Source organism: Xyrauchen texanus, chromosome 21 (genome assembly GCF_025860055.1).
Source record: "Xyrauchen texanus isolate HMW12.3.18 chromosome 21, RBS_HiC_50CHRs, whole genome shotgun sequence".
Classification (NCBI taxonomy): domain Eukaryota; kingdom Metazoa; phylum Chordata; class Actinopteri; order Cypriniformes; family Catostomidae; genus Xyrauchen; species Xyrauchen texanus.
In genome coordinates, this window is record NC_068296.1 from 25,050,707 (window position 1) to 25,073,464 (window position 22,758).

Sequence of the window (22,758 nt, forward strand, 5' to 3'; positions counted from 1 at the left end):
GTCTCTCTCAGCTGTGATGAGCCATAATACTGAAGTTGTTTGTTTAAAGCCGTTTAAAGCTATTTTCTAGCTGTAGTTGTTTAGTAGTAGTAATACGAGCGATCACGGAGTGATCACTTCTGGAAAGTATTCACAGCGCTTCACTTTTTCCACATTTTGTTATGTTACAGCCTTATTCCAAAATGCATTCAATTCATTATTTTCCTCAAAATTCTACAAACAATACCCCATAATGACAACGTGAAAGAAGTTTGTTTGAAATCTTTGCAAATTTATAAAAAATTAAAAAATGTACATAAGTATTCACAGCCTTTACCATGACACACAAAATTGAGCTCAGGTGCATCCTGTTTCCACTGATCATCCTTGATGTTTCTACAACTTGATTGGAGTCCACCTGTGGTACATTTGAGTTGATTGGACATGATTAGGAAAGGCACACACCTGTCTATATAAGGTTCCACAGTTAACAGTGCATGTTAGAGCACAAACCGAGCCACAAAGTCCAAGGAATTGTCTGTAGACCTCTGAGACAGGAGTGTATCAAGGCACAGATCTGGGGAAGGGTACAGAAAAATGTCTGCAGCATTGAAGGTCCCAATGAGCGCAGTGGCCTCCATCATCCATAAATGGAAGAAGTTTGGAACCACCGGGACTCTTCCTAGAGCCGGCTGCTCGGCCAAACTGAGCGATTTGGGGAGAAGGGCCTAAGTCAGAGAGGTGACCAAGATCCCGATGGTCACTCTGACAGAGCTCCAGCATTTCTCTGTGGCGAGAGGAGAAACTTCCAGAAGAACAACCAACTCTGCAGCACTCTACCAATCAGGCCTGTATGGTAGAGTGGCCAGATGTAAGCCACTCCTCAGTAAAAGGCACATGACAGCCTGCCTGGAGTTTTCCAAAAGGCAGCTGAAGGACTCTCAGACCACAAGAAACTAAATTCTCTGGTCTGATGAAACAAAGATTGATCTCTTTTGCCTGAATGGCAAGCATCATGTCTGGAGGAAACTTCATCATCTGGCCAATACCATCCCTACAGTGAAGCATGGTGGTGGCAGTATCATGCTGTGGGGATGTTTTTCAGTGGCAGGAACTGAGAGACAAGTCAGGATTGAGGGAAAGATGAATGTATCAATGTACAGAGACATCCTTGATGATAAACCTGCTCCAGAGCGCTCTAGACCTCAGACTTGGCAAAGGTTCATCTTCCAACAGGACAACGACCCTTAGCACACAGCAAAGATAACAAAGGAGTGTCTACGGGACAACTCTGTGAATGTCCTAGAGTGGCCCAGCCAGAGCCCAGACTTGAACCCGATTGAACATCTCTGGAGAGATCTGAAAATGGTTGTGGAGCATCGGTATGCTCCCTAACCAACCTGTTAGAGCTTGAGAGGTCCTGCAAAGAAGAATGGGAGAAACTGGCCAAAAATAGGTGTGCCAAGCTTGTAGCATCATACACAAAAAGACTTGAGGCTGTAATTGGTGCCAAAGTTGCTTCAACAAAGTATTGAGCAAAGGCTGTGAATACTTATGTACATGTGATTTCTTTCGTTTTTTATTTTTAATAAATTTGCAAATATTTCAAACAAACTTCTTTCACGTTGTCATTATGGGGTATTGTTTGTAGAATTTTGAGGAGAATAATGAATTGAATCCATTTTGGAATAAGGCTGTAACATAACAAAATGTGGAAAAAGTGAAGCGCTGTGAATACTTTCCCGATGCACTATTTGTAAACAATGACTGACAGGTTCGACATATGTGTGGAGTGGCCTGAAACAACTTACTAATTACAGGACTCCTACCCCCAACCCTGTGGCGGACCAAAGACTGGCTGACGACCTGAATGTGTTTTACTGCAGATTTGAAAGGCCCGATTTCACACCCCACATGCACTCGGACCTTCATTTCACACAACCATTAACACCTCCTGCAACCCCCCTCCTCCCCCCTCCTGCTACACAACCTGGACTCAAGATCTGTGAGGACGATGTGTGCCGTGTCTTTCGGAAGCAAAGGACAAGGAAGGCTCCAGGACCAGATGGCATCTCGCCAGCTTGCCTTCGTTCCTGTGCTAACCAACTGGCCCCCATCTTCACTCAGATCTTCAATAGATCACTGGAGCAGTGTGAAGTCCCATGCTGCTTCAAATGCTCAGTTCTGATCCCCGTCCCTAAGAAACCTAAAATCACAGGACTTAATGACTACAGACATCTGTGGTCATGAAGTCATTTGAGAGACTGGTGTTGGCCCACCTGAAGGACATCACTGGACCCTTTCTGGACCCCCTTCAATTTGCTTATCGAGCAAACAGGTCTGTGGATGATGCAGTCAACATGGGTTTGCATCATATCCTGCAACATCTGGACAGACCGGGGACATACGTAAGGATCCTTTTTGTGGACTTCAGCCCGGCTTTCAACACAATCATACCAGATATACTCCGGACTAAGTTATACCAACTCCCTGTTCCCACCTCTACCTGTCAGTGGATTACCAGCTTTCTGACGGACAGGCAGCAGCTTGTGAGGCAGGGAAAATCCACTTCCACCACCTGTACCATCAGCACTGGTGCCCCCCAGGGATGTGTGCTCTCCCACTACTCTTCTCCCTGTACACCAATGACTGCACCACCAAGGACCCCTCTGTCAGGCTCCTGAAGTTTGCAGACGACACCACTGTCATAGGCCTCATCCGAGATGATGATGAGTCTGCATATAGAAAGGAGGTTGAACGGCTGGCTTTCTGGTGCAGTCAAAACAACCTGGAGCTGAACACGCTCAAAACAGTGGAGATGATTGTGGACTTTAGGAGGAACACCCCAACATTGTCCCCCCTCACCATTCTAAACAGCACTGTGGCAGCAGTGGAGTCATTCAGGTTCCTGGGCACTACCATCTCACAGGACCTGAAGTGGGAGATACACATCAACTCCATTGTGAAAAAGGCTCAGCAGAGGTTGTACTTCCTTCGCCAGCTGAGGACCTGCCACAGGTGCTGCTGAAACCGTTCTACTCAGCAGTCATTGAGTCTGTCCTCTGCACTTCAATAACTGTCTGGTTTGGTGCAGCTACGAAATCAGACATCAGAAGACTACAAAGGACAGTTCGGTCTGCTGAGAGGATTATTGGTTGCCCCCTGCCCCCCCTTCAAGAACTATACACTTCCAGAGTGAGGAAAAAGGCTGGTAAAATCACTCTGGACCCCACTCACCCTGCCCACTACATTTTTGAACTGTTGCCTTCTGGCCGGCGCTTCAGAGCTCTGAACACCAGAACTGTCAGACACAAGAACAGTTTTTTCCCTCAGGCCATCCATCTAATGAACAATTAAATTGCCCCATTGAGCAATAATTATGTGCAATACACAGTTTAATTTCAATTTTAATTTATATTATCCAACTTATCCACTTCTGCCATTACTTACATTGCTCTGTACATAATATACAGGTTTTTGTTCTTTATATAACAGATTGTATTAGATTTGCACTACGTGTGTGTATGTGGGTATGTATGAAGGTGAGTGTATGTGCGTATACCGGTATGTATAATTATTTATTTCGTGTTCTTTTTTGTTTTTAATTACCTATGTCTTGCTGCTGTTTTTGGTATTGTTTTTATTGTTGTTGACTGGAAGCTCCTGTCACCTAGACAAATTCCTTGTATGTGTAAGCATACTTGGCAATAAAGCTGATTCTGATTCTGATCACCTACTGCTCATATTACACACAAAAATGATCTTTTGCCACCACCTGCTGGCTAACATATGTAATGTCAAAGGATAAAATAACAAATACATGTAAGAAACACTTATACAGTAACTCTTAACAGATCTGCACTGCTCTTATACTTTAGTTTAGAACGGCACAAGCGAAGTGATACACACAGTGAATCGTCGAGTGCTGATGGTATCAGACCATCTGTACTCATGAAACGTCTCTTGTCCAATCAGATTTTAGGACCGAAATTAACTGTTGTATATTATAATATATATTATTATTTGTTTACAAATTATAATTTTTAAATTGAATGGAATAATAACTGTGTGAATAAAATTATCTTACAACTACATAAACAAAAAAGAGATCTGAATCCTTTAAAGTCCAGATCCAGAAAAAAAAAAATATATATATATATATATATATTTTCTTTTTTTTCTACTGACGACTTATACTGGAATTACACATTTTCTGCTACAGTATCCAGTATACTAGTTAATAATAAAGCTTTTCTTAATAATCTATACATTTATATTGAAAACATTTGTAGTTAGATGTTTGTGTTTCTTTACATATTAAAGAGTTCTCTCAATTAGTTACACACAATAATGTACAAATATTCTAACCTGATTATGCAAAAAAACAACACTGGTATCGTATCGGCCGATACTGAGATTTACGATATCGGATGAGGAAAAAGTGGTATCGGTGCATTCCTACTTCTTATTCATCCTATTGTGGAAAGCACTTAACCAAAGTTCACTCCAGGGTGAATAATGTTGTGTTTGTGGGCTTCATGCTGCAATTGTTTGTTTTAAAAAGCTTTCTATAACTACTAACTTAATCATTTTGGTATTTCCTGACATTATCACAATAGTCTCATCACACACACTTATTTCCTCCTATAGTAATTTGTTCTCGTTTTGTCAGTGTATTCCTCTTGCATAAGCACACTCTGATTGCCTATTTAATTATAATCATGTGTAATGGGAAGTTTCCAGTAAATGTATTTTGCATAGCCAGATTGCACTGGATCTGCTGTCTTGATTATCTAGTTCTCTAATACATGTCAAGTCTTTATTTTCTTGGAGAGAAAAAGAGAGATTCGCATTTCATTCATTAGGCCTAGATTATAGGCTGGATCGTCAAATTTCCACCTTGCTCTAGTTGAATATGAATCTGCCCAATGATACTTGCATGGAGTCATTTATCAAATCGTGTTGGAAGTGGTAGTTTTAGACCTACTCACTTTGTTTGACTTTAGAGAATGTCTTTAATGCCATTTTGTAGATGCGTCTGGAAAAACTTAAATGCACTTTTCAGCCTTTGTGCAACCCTAACAGAATTGCCAAAATACAGTAATGACTGAATGTTTCAAACTAATCTCCTAAACAATCATCTCGTCCTAATCAGTGAATGAATGTCTGCCTTTTAGTTGTATATGCATATTAAGCTGGAATAGGAGAGAGTATTTTAACTTAACGAAATAAGTGCACACTTCACCTTTAAATGTGAAAATCTGTAAACAAATTTCAGTTCCACTGATCTCATCGGAATATGGTTTAGTGAAGTGCCATGTTTCATTGACGATGCTGGATTTTGACCACATATAACGCTGGCTAATTCAGAATATTTTTTCTCCCAATTTGGCATGCCCAATTCCCAATGTGCTGTTAAATCCTTGTGGTGGCATAGTGATTCACCTCAATCCTTGTGGCGAAGGAGACGAATCCCAGCTGCCTCCGCATCTTATCACATGGCTTGTTGAGCTTGTTGCCAAAGAGACATAGAACACATAGAGGCTTCACGCCATTCACTGAGGCATTCACTCTCAACTCACCATGCGTCCCACCAAGAACGAACCACATTATTGCGACCATGAGGAGGTTACCCCATGTGACTATACCCTCCCTAGCAACCGGGCTAATTTGGTTGCTTAGGAGACCTGGCTGGAGTCACTCAGCACACCCTGGGATTTGAACTAGTGAACCCCATTGGTGGTAGCCAGCGTCTTTACCACTGAGCTACCCAGGTCCTACCATTTTGAAATGAATTGTAGTTGCAGTAACATGCAGTTTTTTTGTGTGTGTTTTTTTTTCCTCTCAGAGTTGTGCTGTGGTTTTGGAGGGGGAGGGGTGCATGCAAGTTATGTGTTTATTTTGGATCAAACTTTAAAAAGTGTCGTTGAACATAGAATAGAAATGAAACCTTTTAAAGATATTCCAAAATAACAATGACAGCAAAACTTGAAAAAAAGTTTTTTTATTCTATATTAAATATATAATAATTTTATATTATTAAAATTATATATATATATATATATATATATATACATATATATACATATATACATATACACATATACATACATACATACATTTATCAGCTAATCAGATTAATCAGGTATAATATTACAACGTACATCTGCACAGACAATAAAGTGATTGCACAGCTAAACTGAATCTAATCTGACTGCTAAATGCGTAAATGGCATTGTTAAAAAGTCTGTTGCCTGAAAACTGAAAATAGCAAGAAGAATAAAAAAGATCTAATTCTTCAATATACTTGTTTGCTATTATTCCAGGACTTTTTACTTAGTACTAAACTGCATTTTATTTTTTCAAAATTTCTAATTATGCAGGCTGATTTTTGGGAGCTTTTCATTAAATATCCATGAGAGTGTAAATGAACCATATGCAAACTACCACGTTTCCTGATTTTGGATTTACTTTAGTGCATTGCTTTGTAAAGCCGCTGTCACAGTGCAAGTTTTGTCCATTGTTATGTGATTGTGATCTCAGAGATGAGCTGTTCTTTGTGTTATTGATTCAAGTGTGACGTAAAAGAGTATCAAGCACGTGATCATGAAACAATGGAATTTTCTGGCTTTGTGAAAGAATGAAGGAAGGAAATCAATAAACATGGACATTCAAGATGTTACCATTTCCTAGGTGTGGTTAACAGAGTGTGATCTTAGGTTCCCACTGTTTACTTGCATGAAGCAACTCCCTGTGACGTTACACATAGGTGTGCATGAAGCGAGTTTCTGGTGTTGTTTGGGCAAGTTTTTTTTGTGCCTGTTTAATGAAAGTTTTGATATTATGGGGTCATCACTACACAGTGTTATGACTGTGCTTAGTTGAAGGAAATTGTAGTTTGAAAAGGCAATAAAGGATAAGCAATGCCATTTCATCACTGTATGGCTGAAACTGTGTTCCGCAATACTGCTGTTGATCGATACTATAGTAATTATGTAAATGTCTCTTCTGATGTAATCCTCATTAGGGTTTCATGATGAAATAATCAGCTGAAAGTACACTTTTTTTTAATAACAGTATCAGTCCCCTAGACCGGAAACTTAACAAACAAAACATTTTCATTATGGAAAATCTGAATTGTTGCATATTTAAAGCAAAATGGATTTATTCTATTTTTTTGTGGGGGAAAGGACAGTGTATGATATTCACTGTCCAATATACTGAATGCTTGGAGCACATTAAACAATATTCTGATATATGATTATGAACATTAATAAAAAATAAAAAAAATTGTCTACTGCATGTAAATGTATTTTCTAATATGTTTTTCCAATAAAATATTAGTGCATTATTTAAAGAAAAATTGTTCCCCTAGAGCAAGCAAATCTAGAAAAAGTTATCAACTATGGAATAGTGCTGAAATGATTAGTTTACAAATATTTTCATTGTTGAATAGTCGTTTGATGTAATTTAATGTAACATGAGATGATGAGTGATGTAGATCGCAAAGTATGAAGGAATTATACGAAAATAAGTAAATACAGAATAACTCTCATTGTGGAATAGGTGGGAACCAGAGCTACTGCTCCGCTGAAGCAAAACTTGAGCATCGATCATCTTTAAAGGAAACACGCCGAAGTTACATCTTAAATACAGTTATATTAAAGCATTATAGCTTTATTAAAATTCAAATAATACAGAAACAGATCATGTAATTAACTACAAACTCTGAAACTGGCATTTCTCTGTGCGGTCAGCACCTCTTCTATGAGTTGCGTGAATGTCCCGATCTAAGGGGGAGAGATTGAAACTGCACCAGGCTGATGCAGACTGTCACGGGACGCTCGTCCCTCGAGCACGCACACTTAATGCAGCTAGATTATAACGCGATGGTTCGTGACTTATTGTATCATAATACAGTATGTGTCACTGTGCGTTTCTTATCGTGAAGAAAATTGGCAATATGCAGCTTTATTAATAAGAGAGAGTTTGTTTTTTGTGAGTTAAAGATGGACTGAAGTGAACAGAAAGGTGAGAGAGGAAGTCTTCGCCCCATTATACACGGCAAAATACAAATTTATGATTTGTTTTGGCTTGTTTTCCAATAAAAATATCTAAAACTCATTTAAAACAATGTACATTTACTTCAGCTGCTATACTGAAGAAGAAAAAATTGTTATCTGAGAATGTTGAATATAATATTAAAAAAATAAAATATCTAAAAATCCTTTAAAAAAAGATACATTCATCTTAGCAGCAGCATAGGAGATATTTAGACTTGCTTTTAGAGAAAAGATCTTGAATATAAGTACATTTTCAAGTGAAAAATACACTTGTATACAAAAAACACTTATATTAGTCTCTTAATGCAAGTCTAAATGTCTTATGCTGCTTCTCAAGTAAATTAACTTATTAAACGTAAGTATTTTTTTTCCCTTTAATTCAAAGAATTTCATTTAGAGGTATTTTTAAAAGTTGATTTTGCCCGCTTATAATTTATCATTGCAATAATCGCTCGAATTGTCTAAAAATCATTCTAATAATGGTTAGTACCAGCACTACAGTGGAATGAGGGGGTTATTATATTCTAATTATTCTATTGTAATTATTGGGAAGTGTATGCACTGGAAAATATTTTCATCTTAATCGTCGTCTTGTTTTTCTTTAAAAACATGTAAATATCTTGAAACAAATAACCAAAAGCTATTAGTATAAGATTTTGCATAAGATATTAGGATTAATTGAGATTATTTTTCTTAAGCTATTTGTTTTCTTTTCAGCATAAATCTAACGGAATTTATTCTTAAAATTAGAACACTTTTCATATTGGTTTAATTATGTTTAAATGTTTTAACTGGAAAGCAAGACAAAATTCAGATTAAGAAAATGTTTTGCCTTATGTTTTCATCATATACATTGGAAGCACATTCTTGGCAGGCAAGCATTTTTATTTATGTTCTCATTATTTTTAATGGAGTGAGGATTGTCCAAAATGTGTGAGGCTACAAGAGGAAGTGATCCTAATTCCCTTTTCCTTTGTGCTGTTGTCTAGTATATTCCTCTGTGTCCCCCTCCTTCATTGATAACAATACATAATATTGAGCTATTGTACTGCTTCTCCTAATTATGTATCATTCCACTATCTGTGAGCTCCAGACCCTAACATAATGTCAGGGCATGCTAAAATGCTTGCTTAAAGTATTTATTCAGCTTTTGGAGAGAATGCCCTTAGTCATGCTGTGGACAGTGGGTTTTCTTAACACTTTTTACATGCAAGTGTACTCTAGGCCCAGATTGGCATTCGGAAGCAGCAGGAGAAATAACGGTCCTGGTGACTGGTTTGACCTGCTTCCACGCTTGTTTTTATTTATGTACTTATTCATTATTATTTTATATTATTGCCACCCAAGTGATTTCGTAATTTGGCATTTGATAATAAATAACAAATCCGCTAGTCTTGATTAATCTGAGGGGTCATACCATTGACATTGTGTGAGCTGTTCAAATGAATGAGCAGGAAAATTCCACTCTTTCAAGGATGCGCATCCATTCAGTACATGGATGGAGTACAGCTAACGTAACTGTAAAAATTTACAGAAATGAGAGTGCATTTTTCTGTCAATCAGACACGCGTAGAAGTTGCGTTTATTACTATAGCAGCAATAGGCTGCCTTTTTTCTCACAGAATCATCATTGAATATAGAATAATGAATAAATAAAATCAATTCATGTTTCTTTTTTTAATATTCTAATGGTAGTGTTGTAATAATAATAATACAAATTATCTACACTCTGTCTAAACTTTACTTAAACTCTATGTGCTTTGTCGTATTTTCACTTCCACGATTCCTCACTAGTGGTATGACCATCCAAACTCCAACCGAGCAGCTGATTTTCAAGAAACATCTAAAGATATTCATAAACAATATCAGCAAAAATATTCTCACTAATTCTTTCAGCAGTTTCTCTAACCTTCCTCCCTTCTTATACGTCTCTGAGCAATTTGTATTGCAGGACTTCTCTTGTTATTGCCTCCTTATGATAAATGGCTTTTGCTTTATTCCTCATTTGTAAGTCGCTTTTGATAAAAGCGTCTGCTACATGAATAAATACCATCTGAAATGTGAATGCTATTGCTTAAACATTCAGTGCACAAATTACAATCGAAACGTGTCCTAGTGTTATTATTAAACTGCAAAAGCGGCAATTTAATGACATAGATACATTATATAGGGTGCATATGTTTCACGCTTCAAAGTGAATTTGTGAAGCCAGCCGCTCATACACTGAAAACATGAGCATCACGCATGCTCTGTGTGTAGTAGATTACAGAAGGTAGAGCACTCATTCATGTGCAGCTTATACAGACTGCATATTTAATTACATTGTGGCTTTTTGCAGTTTAATAATAACACTGGGTCACGATGTGAACTGCTTTTACGGAATTGAGAAACTTCCGTCAAAGAAGCACAGAAACTGAAAGGGCATCTCTTAGTTTCCCACCAAAATAAAAGCTCCATTTAAATAGAAAAAACATGACAGAACTATATCACTACTGTATAGTTGAGTAATATTCACTGTGATTTATACTACTACTATTAATAATAATAATTTAAGCAATATCTCACATCGGTGATGCTCTGTTGTGCAGCACTTTAACACAAATAACTCCCATGATGTATTTTGGATTGCTGTGAGGATCTGTCTAAAAGCACTTTATTTGATAAATATGGTGAAAATGAATTGTTCTGTTAAACTTGATGAAATAAACTGCATTCTATAGTGTCCTACATGGTAACATTCAGAGGTTCTTAAGATAACCTGCTCCTTATATTTGTAAAAGAATCCTCATTGATTCACAGACTTTACATTATTATACTTTATTTTCTGTGATGTTAACTTAAACATTTTTGACAATGTGAGAGCTAAAAATTACTTTCTGTTTGTGCTACAGTTGCCGAAACCAGTCAAGTCAGAAGGTCAGCTTTTTGAGGTTTAATTTATTAAAAAAATTTTAGATACTTTTTTTTTGTGTGTGTCTCTGCTAAAAAAAAAAACTAAAAAAAAAACGCTGTCCTCATTCTCACATATTGAATTTGAAAAATGCAACTTAAAAAAAAAAAACAATAACACAATTAAAAAAACTAAAACAAATGGGGATCATTATCGGTGAGTACAGAAAAGGAAATATTGTACTCATACTCTGTCTCCAAAAGATTGTTCTGAGACATCCCTATTTGTGTACACACTTTGCACCTGCTGAAAAAAAAACACTATCTACCTTGCTTCTTTCAAGGAAGATTGTGAGTTGCTGGAACTATGCAAAGCCAAGAATAAAATAAGTAGAAAAAATTTATAGCACACAATAGTTCAGTATGCAACAGGACAACCTATTTTATGACATGACCTCATTTATAAACCCTGCCCTGTGTTTACATATTCATACTGGAGGATCTTGCAATACTGGAATTGTGCTTTCACGTCAGATTTGCGATCAGTATTGTAGTTTTGTCATTGTGCGTCACAAGGGTGATACATTGATATAAAGGGTTGTGATGAAATGTCATTCAAGTCTGTTCTGTTTACACTTGAGTAAGAGTTTGTTGAAAAGGCTGTATACCTACGGGAGTATGTAGAGGTAGTTCATGTTTCGTTTGTCATATAGTCTATTGAAAAAGCTGAATCTGTCGATGCAGTTAGTTCACTGTCAAAATGTGATTTTTGTTGTTTATTATTTCTTTAATATTCCATTTAAGCAATTTATAAAGAATATATAGTTCACCCCAAAATTAAAATTCTGTCATTACTCATTGTTCCAGACCTGTATGGCTTTCTGTCGTGGAACACAAATGAAATGTAAAGCAGAAATTTGGAACTGACAGACTTTTTCCATATTTATTTATCATTGATTGGGAAAAAGAGCATCAGTATTCTTGAGAACTGCTACTTGTGTTCCACAGAAGAAAAATGTCATATAGGTTTGGTACAACATGAGGGTGAAGAAATGATGATTTTTCTGTCATCAGCTCTAAAGCTTTTTAAATATACAGTTGTGTTTTTATTATTGCTAATCATCTGCCTAGTTTACAGTCTTATTGTCTTTAGGCCTTCTTCCTAAGCGAGTCTGATTTTTGTACAGCACTCCTATATAGCCTTCTCAAGAAGGCGTGACTACAAAGTTGCATCATTTGATGGATGACTGCCAGGAGTTAAGTTACACCTTGTTTTTGAATCATGCTGGTTCTTATGATGAGGAAAACTATGCAATGACTTCACATGAATAGTTAAGCTAATCTCCACTGGATAACTAAAGTGATCAGATTTCATGGTTGAATATTATCTTTTGAGATCTGCATGCGCGATGAAGCTCTAAACTGAAATGATTCCAGAATCTGTCTAATATATATATATAGACTAAAAATAAAACATACATATATATATATTTGTTTTTGTTTGTTTGTTTTTCAAATTTTTAGTAATAGCTGGAAATGATACAGCTATAATTTAAATTCCTTACCACTATAAAAAAGTTAAAACACACTTTTGCTTAAAAAAAAATTGGCTTACAATGCAGAACATTACTGTCAGCAATGGTGTTAGCTTGTTTGGTGCCCTGGGCGAAATTCACTTCAACATGCCCCCAAAGTTGTTGATCAGGTTGGGTATGTGATTCTAAATGTGAACGCCCCCCAAAGTTGACCGCCTCGTGCTGAATTTCATTGTCTCAAATCAATGACTGCATTATTTTATGAGGCATGAATCAATTTGTAACAGCAGATTTTAAAGCAAGTGCTCATTTACGCACATAGCAATTTTCGATGGATCTTTGCAGTGTATACAGATTCTTGTGTTTCATAACTCATTACTGATCATCTGTAGTTAGTCGGGCTATACAGCCAGTGTTCTGAAGGTTTGCTTTACCGCTTTTAATGGCCTGTTGCTCTCAGAGGAACTGTCTTGAGTGAGTTGTTTTGGCAAAACACAGATATATAGCCTCCTGGGCTATTAATTGTGACGGCAAGATAAATTACATTACCCGTTTGACAGCTTTCTGATTTAGAGATATGTTTGACACGTGTCCTCCTAGCTTTTGGTAGTGATGTTGAAATCTTTGCATATTTGGAAACATTCCTGGCTTTTCTTTACTGAATGTAAATGTTCCTGAGCTTTCATGATCCTACCAGATTTTATGATCCTGATAAATGATTTGACAATGTTATTTTTGAGCATGTGTAGAGTTAATAAATCAATAATTTGTGGTTTGGAGGTAAGAGAAGACTGCATTTTCGAAAGAATCGCCCTTTGATAACATTTGTTATCTGGATTAGGTGTATATTGTCTTTTTAGATTTTTTTGAAAATAAGATATGTCAACTTTTTTTTTTACCTTTTTTTTTTTTTTTTGTGAGAAGTGCGACTGATTTCTAATTAAAAAAAATTGGTGGGGATATCACTGCTCTCCATTAAATCTTCCTTCATTGAATGGTATACTTCCAGTTCTTTCTGCACTAACAGGAAATTGCAGATGATGTCAGATTACAGATCTAAAAATAGCTCCGCGTGTGCACGTTCCATTAATAGACACTCTATTATTAGTTACACTTTTGAGCCTGCCTCTGGTTTGTTTACTTTGACGTCACCCAAGAGGACATTCCAGGGCCTTGGCTGGGACTTTTTTTTTTCATTTTAAAGGCATACTTTAGTGATTAATGCAAATATGTGTAATGCACTTGGTTAACTAGTAATGTAATATAGTTAAACTTGGTGCATTCCACATCTCTTAATTACGTTGAGGATTAATTACAAACTTTCACAATTATGACAATTCATTGTCATACTAATAATTGTGATTATGATGATTCATTGTCTGTTTTAGGGCTCTCACAATTTGACGATTAATTGTCATGCTTTTGTCTTAGCTGAATGTGTGCTTCATAAACCTTAAGAAGTCATTTATTCATATTTAGCTTTACATGATTTCTTTTAAGGCTTTAAAAATGTAGAATTGATATTTTAAATATCAAAATATTTCAAAATACATAAAATATCTCCCTTTTTGGTCAGCTTTAGTCTTGGTCCATTTTGCATTTACTGTACACTGTTGTTGTTGGAACCAAATGAATAGCTATTATTATATTTATAATAAAGGGTAAATTATATTTATATTTAATATTTATGTGTTCACTAAAATCCCCATATTTTCACGGGAGTTTGTTGCAAACCTCTGCAGACAGCGCATACATCACAGCGCTTCAAGCCTGGTTCAGAAGATGTTAATCTTCACGTGATCTTCAGATTCTGCGGTGCAGAGCCAGCCGGAGTTCAACTGAAGACACTTAAACGTTCGGTTCTTTCCATTGGTGGTGGTTGAGAAATTTCCCACTATACTATGTAAAACGCTTTGAGTGTCTAGAAAAACCCGATATAAATGTAAGGATTATTATTATTCCCTCATTTGGACAATAAAATGTGTTTGGAATTTAAAGTGCTCAATATTCGAAGTTATCTCAAATAACCGCGGTTAGATAAAAATAGTGTTCAGATGATTATAATCTCAACCTATGAACAAGGGACCAAAATATGCTAGAAAAGCAAAACATGATAATTGTAGAGTGAATTTAGGTAATGTCTAGGGATGGGCATTTTATCTACTTGAGTACTCTGACTTAAGCACTCATGGGGCAATTAAATGTTCAGAAATGTATATATAAAAACATGTCTGACAAATGTCTATGACTGCTGCATTGAGTCTTGATGTTCCAGTGTATTGTCTATTTGTTATTATAGGCTGTTATAAATTAGTCTATTACAAAATGTACAAAAGAATGCAGAATCAAAATATAATGCATCATATTTTATTTTGTCATTATGTGAAGATTATTAGAAAGATTATTCGATTATTCAGCGGTTATTGCAATGATTAATCATTAGTTCTAACCGATTAATCAGCTTGTGTCCCGACTTAAAAGGTTGTATAAAACGTACTTACTAACAATAAAGAGGACAAAATCATCTTTTGAAAATATCTCTAAATGACATTCACTGAATTAAAGGGAAAAAATACTTTTTATTATGTTTCATTCAGTTAAGAAATACACAGCAAAAATAGTGTTTTTGTCTTGTTTTCCATTTCAACATTTCTAAAAATCCATAAAACAAGATAAATTTACTTGAGAAAGCAACATATAAGATATTTAAACTTACTTTAAGAGAATGTATCTTAAATATAAGTGTATTTTTTAACTTGGTTATACTTCTGCGAGTGCAGTAAAGACAAAATATACTTATATTCAAGATCTTTTCTCTAAAAGCAAGTCTAAATATCTCCTATGCTGCTGCTCAGGTGAATGCATATTTTTAAAAGGATTTTTACATATTTTAAAATATTTGTATTTTTAATATTATAATCAAAAAATTTTTATTCTTCAGTATAGCAGCTGAAGTAAATGTACATTGTTTTAAATGAGTTTTAGATATTTTTATTGGAAAACAAGCCAAAACAAATCATAAATGTATTTTGTTGCCGTGTATAATGGGGCGAAGACTTCCTCTCTCACCTTTCTGTTCACTTCAATCCATCTTTAACTCACAAAAAACAAACTCTCGATTATTAATAAAGCTGCATATTGCCAATTTTCTTCACGATAAGAAACGCACAGTGACACATACTGTATTATGATACAATAAGTCACGAACCATCGCGTTATAATCGAGCTGCATTAAGTGTGCGTGCTCGAGGGACGAGCGTCCCGTGACAGTCTGCATCAGCCTGGTGCAGTTTCAATCTCTCCCCCTTAGATCGGGACATTCGCGCAACTCATAGAAGAGGTGTTGACCGCACAGAGAAATGCCAGTTTCAGAGTTTGTAGTTATTTACATGATCTGTTTCTGTATTATTTGAACTTTAATAAAGCTATAATGCATTAAATATAACTGTATTTAAGATGTAACACCGGGGTGTTTCCTTAAAAGAGCTCCAGCTCCACTTATTCCACAACGAGAGTACAAATAAGTAATATTTACTTATTTGTTATTTTTTTATAATTCCCTTGTACTTTGCTATCTACATAAGATGAAGCTGGTTGGAAAGTTTAGAGTGCATCTGGACTTTTGTGTAATTCTTCCTCTCAAGTCAGGTGTGAGCTGCAGTGCTGCCCTCACGAGTCATCAATACAGTTTAATGTGATCTCATGTTACGTTAAATGAGATCAAGCGACTGCCGATTTAAAAAAAAAAAAAAAAAAAAAAGAAAATATTTGTCGCCATTATCGATAATGTCGACTAATAGTTTCGGCCCTAGTTTGAATCGTCTATTTTCAAATCGCTCTAGGCTTAATTGGAGATGCCATAACCATCGTGTTTTTTATATCATGTTAATTTGAAGTTCAGTTTTGAAGATGCTGCATTGTGTTCCATTTAGCTGCACTCTGTCTAGCTGTTTGAAACACTCACAGCATGTTGACTCCACTGCCACTCACGCCTGGTGTGTATGACCGTCTGTCCTGTGGGGAAAGCCGCAATGCTCTGTATTGTTGTTGCTGTGGTGATTCATGAAGCGTTCAACTCAGAGTTGGAATCTCCGCCTTTCATTTGGGAAAGTGCAATGAAATGACAATTTATGTCAGACTTCTAACTTGGAAACTTGTGTTGAAATCTTCTACTCCCATTTCGTGGAGATGCAGGCGTTACTTCACACAAACATTTCGGCACCCAGGACAGGGAGGTTTAGAGTCAGTGATAAACATTCACTTAAAATAATATCCATTAACGAGTCAAAGTTCTTACATTAATTGATAATAAAACCCAGTTAATTTAAGTCTTTTGATTATCGTAACTATAGCATTGCAGCGTCATATATCTGTATGGTTGCTATGAGACGTCTCTGACAATCAATGTACCCCTCAAAGTCACAAAGTAATCAATCTCAAAATTAAAAATAAGCTCCCTCTTTGACACGTTTGTGTTTAGTTGTCAGGTAATTGTCACTGAATTTTGGAATGAAAAGTCAAAACATACTTGATCACCATCGATCATCTTTTTCATGCCACATCAGACTACTTGAGTACTCATGCCATCCCTAGTAATGACTACTTTTCGACATTAATAGCATGTGCCCAGTTTAACTTTGTAAAGCATGGGAATGTTTTTCATTTACTGGTAGTTAGAAATACATGCATAAGACTGACCCACATATCAATACACTTGACTACTTATGAGAAGCTGGTTGGCTTCCTGATTAAAATTTGGATGGGTTCCAAAATCAGTGAAGAGGACATAGACTGCAGCCTACCTTAAAATTAATTGTAAGATGGAAGTTTCAGCCAAAAATTGAATTAACATTCTTTCATTTACTCACTTTCATGCCATCCCATATATTTATGACTGACTTTCTTCTGCTGAACAAAAAAAAAGATTTGTGAAGAATATTTCAGCTCTGTAGGTCCATACAATGCAAGTAAATGGTGTCCAGACCTTACAAGCTCCAATAATCACAAGGCATCATAAAAGAAATCCATACAACAGTGGTTAAATCTTCCTATGTCTTTTGAAGTGATGTGTAATCACTTTGAGTGAGAAACAGATCAATGTTCAGTCCTTTTTTTTTTTTTTACTATAATCTACACTTTCAGGGTGAGTAAATTATAAGATAATCTTCAATTTTGGGTGATCTATCCCTTTAATGCAATACAATACAATTTAAAAACCACACACTTTGCAGTTATGGACAAACACACGGCTTTGTTCATTTATGCTTTAAAACAAAAGATTGTCTGTTTAATAAACAGAAAAGCTTGCATAACTGTTTACTGCTTATACTATAGTGGATAGTTCTAGCTCTACATTTGTATAACATGTCTGAATCTGTTGTATAATAGATTATAAATGTCTTTATTAAAGTGGCAAGATGCTGGGTTGCTTGGCAATGGTAAATCCTTAGTCTACTGAACTGTACTACATGGCTAATGGATTCTTTATTGTGATTATTCATATTTATGACTATTTAAGTTTGGTTTAAGTTTAAATTGCAGCATCATTTTTATTTCATTATATTATTATTTATAGATTATGATATATATTGTATACATCTCTCATTAATTTATTGTAGATAACTGCCATCTTTCATAACGACCATGTATGTTTTGTTTGGGGTTTTTGTTTATTCGATTGAAGGAAATTTACATGAATGTCCTTGTGTCGGGAACAATGGTACATTGTACCACTTATACAGCAAATCTTTGCCAACCCATTTTTCATTTGGAGTAATTTTACCATGATACCATCAATGTCAGCTGCTCTTTTAAGGAATGTGGAAATTCAGCCTGCTAATATAAACATTTGGTTTTCGTCAAGAGGGTTTCAGATGTTTTTGTTGTGGGAATATTAAACATCTCTTAAGAAAATTTGTCAGTTAGATTTCAGGATAAAGAAAGTCATGCTGTAGGTGAACTTCACGTTTTTAATAAGTTGTGCTCACTGTCTAAATTAATTGTCAGATGTCAATCTCAAAAATCCCCTTTTTGTTCTGTCCTTCTCAGAGGGCCAATGGAGCCTCCACCTAAGAAGGAGATGATGCCACTGCCCAAGAGGCCAGATGAATGGAAAGACCCATGGCGCAGGTCAAAGTCCCCTAGGAGAAGGCCTGGTCTAATGGGCTCCCCTCCACGTGGCCGTAGGCGACACAGGCCCTCTGGATCCTCTGTTTCTCTTTCCAATTCCTCTAGGTAAGATAGCTGCAATGGAATTGTTGAAGCCACCATTGATGCCTTTGCTATAATCAAATGGGTTTTTGAGATCGACGAGTAAAGCATTCCACTGTAGAACTAATTATTGGGAGTTGTTTATGATGAATGGTGTTTTTATTTAATAATTTCTCCAAATCTTCCAGGTCTTCATCCCGGTCCTCATCGTTTACAGGTTCTGGCTCCTCCCATTCTAGATCTCATTCACGGTCATCTTCAATGAGTTCCTACTCAAGCCACTCTTCTCAGCACAGCTCTTTCAGCGGAAGCCGCTCAAGGCAAGGCATCACAATTCATGTTGATAACATCTCAAATATTTTACTAAATTATGTTATTAGTGCCTGGCAGGGATGTGAAATGATCAAGATCAAGATATCAAACAACAAACACTCTTGAATAAAAAAAAAAAGTAGGTTTCTACCAACTAGAACTATGTAGTTAAAATACTTTTGATTCACACACTTTGTAAAAACTTAGTTAACTACAAAATGTTAAAGGTTCTCACTGTGTAAGGCTCAGTAGCATTGGATTTAATAGTTGTTTGATATTTTAGTAAAGTTGTTTATAGACTGATAGATTGATTTTATTACAGTTTATATAAAGGTTTATCTTGTTATTAGCTCCAATAAAAAATTATTTTTTTAATCTTTCCATTCTTCTACCACTGTCTTTCACCTTCCTCTCTATGTATACTTCTCTAAGTAATTTTGAAACTTATATTACAGCATGTTGCTCCCTGCTGTCTCATTAGGTTGAATCTCTTCTATTGTTCTCATTTGTAGGTCACAACTGAAAAATAAAAAAAGTATACTTTTTAGATTTTTCCCCTTGAAATTGATATTAAGATTTAAAGTATTCAGTTTCAGTAGTATTTAAGTATAGTACATAATTATATTTCACAAAGTAATACTAATTATTAAGTAATCATGTAAAATTACTCTGGTATTTTATATTCCTGCTGCCAGATGCAAAACTGTGTACTGATATGTTATTCTAATGAGCTCCAGTATGTTCAGAGTTCCATTGTTAGGAATTCCACCACTGAACTAAAACATATAAAAGTGGCTTACTAATATTATGTTGAGTTGCTGTTACTTATCACTTGATTTTTCATTCATTTAGATCCAGATCCTTTTCTTCCTCACCTTCCCTGACTCCATCAGCACAAAGAAATACTAATAAGAACAAAGCCGAGCAGCCTCCTGGTGCAACAAAAGGGTAAATAATACACACACACACACACTAATGCTCTCAAAACACACTTGTAAGTGTATACTTGCAGTCTACCTAGTCAAATATTTATATTATTTAATTCCAATTGTCTGCTACATTGTCATAGCACCTGCCACATCATTGAGTCTTTTCAGCCCACCCCCAAGTTCTGTTTTTTTATGTTCACTCACTTCATGCATGACAAACACAAATATATTTTCATCCTCAAGCCATCTGTTGAAGCCTGGTGCACTGCCCCCTCCTCGCAGGGAGAAAGGATCCCCCAAAGTGATGCCCAGCCCATCACTGCCCGGACAACCAGGGAAGCCACCCAAGCTCATAACAGAAGCCGGAAAGCCCCCAAACCCCCGTCCAGGTGGAAGGCTTCCTGGACCCAAAGAGCCAAGAGAACCACCCAACATTAGAGAAGGACGCAAGAAAGAACGTACACAGCCCAACCCACCTCGCAGGTAAAGCATGCCATTAAATGTCAATATTGTCGATAGTGTGTATTCTAAAGTCTAACGTATGTATCATGTAAGAAGCAGAATGCTTTTTCTCCTGAATGACCTAAAGCACTGTAGGCAAACAAAGGAAAATAACAGGAATGAAGTAGAGAACGTAATGTCCAAGCCACACCCACAATTAGTTTTAACTAAAGCTGTCAAAATTAACACATTAACGCATGTAATTCATTGAAAAATGTGTAAGTGTTAGTTTTTCTTTAATGCGATTTAAGGCATTTATCCATTAGCATAATATTCTGACATTTTATTCAGATCCGTTTTAAACACTGGTTGAAATAGAGCGAAACATTTTGGAGATTTTTACACTAACATACACACCTCAAACAAACATTCTAAACAGGACCTCTAAATGCAATTTGTTGTACAAGTCAAGAAATCAAGTACTTTGCACACTCTGTAAGATGAAATTCAATTACCATAGAAGCACGTCATGTCTTAACTATCAACAAAACACCAGGTTGGATAAAGTAGCATTACATGGGCAGCGCAGCGGTAAAAGCAAAACAAGATGTCTACAGCGCTTTACATGTTGAGTTCAAATTGGTGCTTGACAATGGTGTTGATGCCCAGACGTGAATCATGAAAGCAGCTTCACTATATAGCAAAGTGGATAGCCACAGTCTGCTGGCCGATTAATATTGTATAGGATGAGAATTTAAGAGATTCAACGCGCATTGCAATGAGTACACAACTTATGGGGACTAGTTCTTTTAATTAGTCAACCTTCCACTTAAGGCTTGGGTATACTACGTTTTTCTACGTTTCAGATCGGTTCACGCCCGGCCGACCATGTTGCCTTCCAAAGTATCTTTTTCTGACTGTGAGCGAATTCAAACGCATTCGGCACACGCGCACAGTCAATGGCCGGCGCATGCAGGGACAGTCCGCGCAGAAGAGGACTGTGTCCTCAGGTCAAGCAAATCTAGATGGCACATGGTCAGGCTGCACTGATGATGAAATTTGCATCATGCATACTGTGCGTGAAAAAAATATACTTGGCCTTTATAATTTGGGAAATGTTAAGCATATTTTACTTCAATTGGTGCTTTTTTGTGCATTTCTATCTTTATTCTGAGGAAGGCTTTGTTCGGAAAATGTTAATAAAACATTATTGTTACATATTGTTTTCTTTTCAAAGAAGCAAATAAATGCATTTTGAGAGGAAAAGAAGTATATATAGAGAGTCAAATTTCAGACCTGTCAAAATATATGATTAAACGCAATTAACTACAAAAATGATGCGATTTTAAAATCGCCTGGCAGAACTAGTTTTAAATAATAGACAACGCGCTTTGAATTGCCGAGTTCTATGTTAAAAATTCAGGTATGTGTGCAAATATCACCAAACTTTACCTTAGCAGAACAAAATGTAAACAAGAATTTTGTCATATCTTTAGGCAAACAAAGTAAAAATTAGCCTTAACTCTTAACTTAGATGTTTCATGGCCAGGGTGGGAAATTAATCCCTGCCACCAGCCAAGGCAGGGATTTTTTTCCAGTAGAGGGTAATTTTTCCTTTCTACCAGCCAGTGTTGTGGGCGACCTTTCTCTGATTGGCCTTTTGATAAGAAAATACTGTTATTTAGAAACAAGGACACCTTAGTTGAAATTACAAATTCCAACTTGAGTGCAATTTGCGTAAAGCGTGCGTTAACAATCCAAAAGTGCCCCAGGGTCAGTTTATTTAGACATTTGCACAATTCCAAATATTTTTCTATAAATAAACACCCTCACTTGCCTGAAAGGTATCATGCAGGTGTGTTGGACACAGCCCTTATTATAGATCTAAGAAGTCTTATAACTTGCTAAAATTCCTTCATATTTATTAAGAAAGCAAAAAAAACATTTGTTCACATGAGTGATCTCATTTGTTTTCTTAACTTCTTGATTTCTTTTAATTTCTTTTGAAATAGTTGTAGTAGAGGAAACCTAGAATTAAAATTTATCGGTAGCCTAAATTGGTTCCAAAAAAACTATATTGGAGAGAGTCATGAAGTGTGTGAATGCGAAGAGAAATTAGTTCCTTTTTACTCAGTTCGCTTTTTGGTCTGAGTTTAGTTGTTAAGAGTTAACACATTTGGTTCAATATTACATGAATTTAAAGTTATTCTACTTGTATATTTAAAAAAGAAAAAAAGTGGCAGGTTATATTCAGTGTTGATCAGCCACTTTGTTGAGCAAAGAAGTTAGTTTACAACCCTGTTAATGTGTTTAAAATGCATTGCTTGCATCACCTTGAGAGCAGAATTTTTCATGTGGGTGTTGTTTGACGTGTGTGTGTGTGTGTGTGTGTGTGTGTGT

The 22,758-nt window shown here is 36.1% G+C and overlaps 1 protein-coding gene across 1 annotated transcript in view; it reads left to right on the forward strand.

Moving 5' to 3' along the window:
• LOC127661368 (zinc finger CCCH domain-containing protein 18-like) overlaps window positions 1–22,758 on the forward strand; it is a 50,463-nt gene that overhangs the window by 18,313 nt on the left and 9,392 nt on the right. The window contains 4 exon segments of the mRNA XM_052152019.1: window positions 18,515–18,700; window positions 18,865–18,996; window positions 19,841–19,936; window positions 20,161–20,400. Of these exon segments, the coding sequence (XP_052007979.1) occupies window positions 18,515–18,700; window positions 18,865–18,996; window positions 19,841–19,936; window positions 20,161–20,400 (654 nt within the window).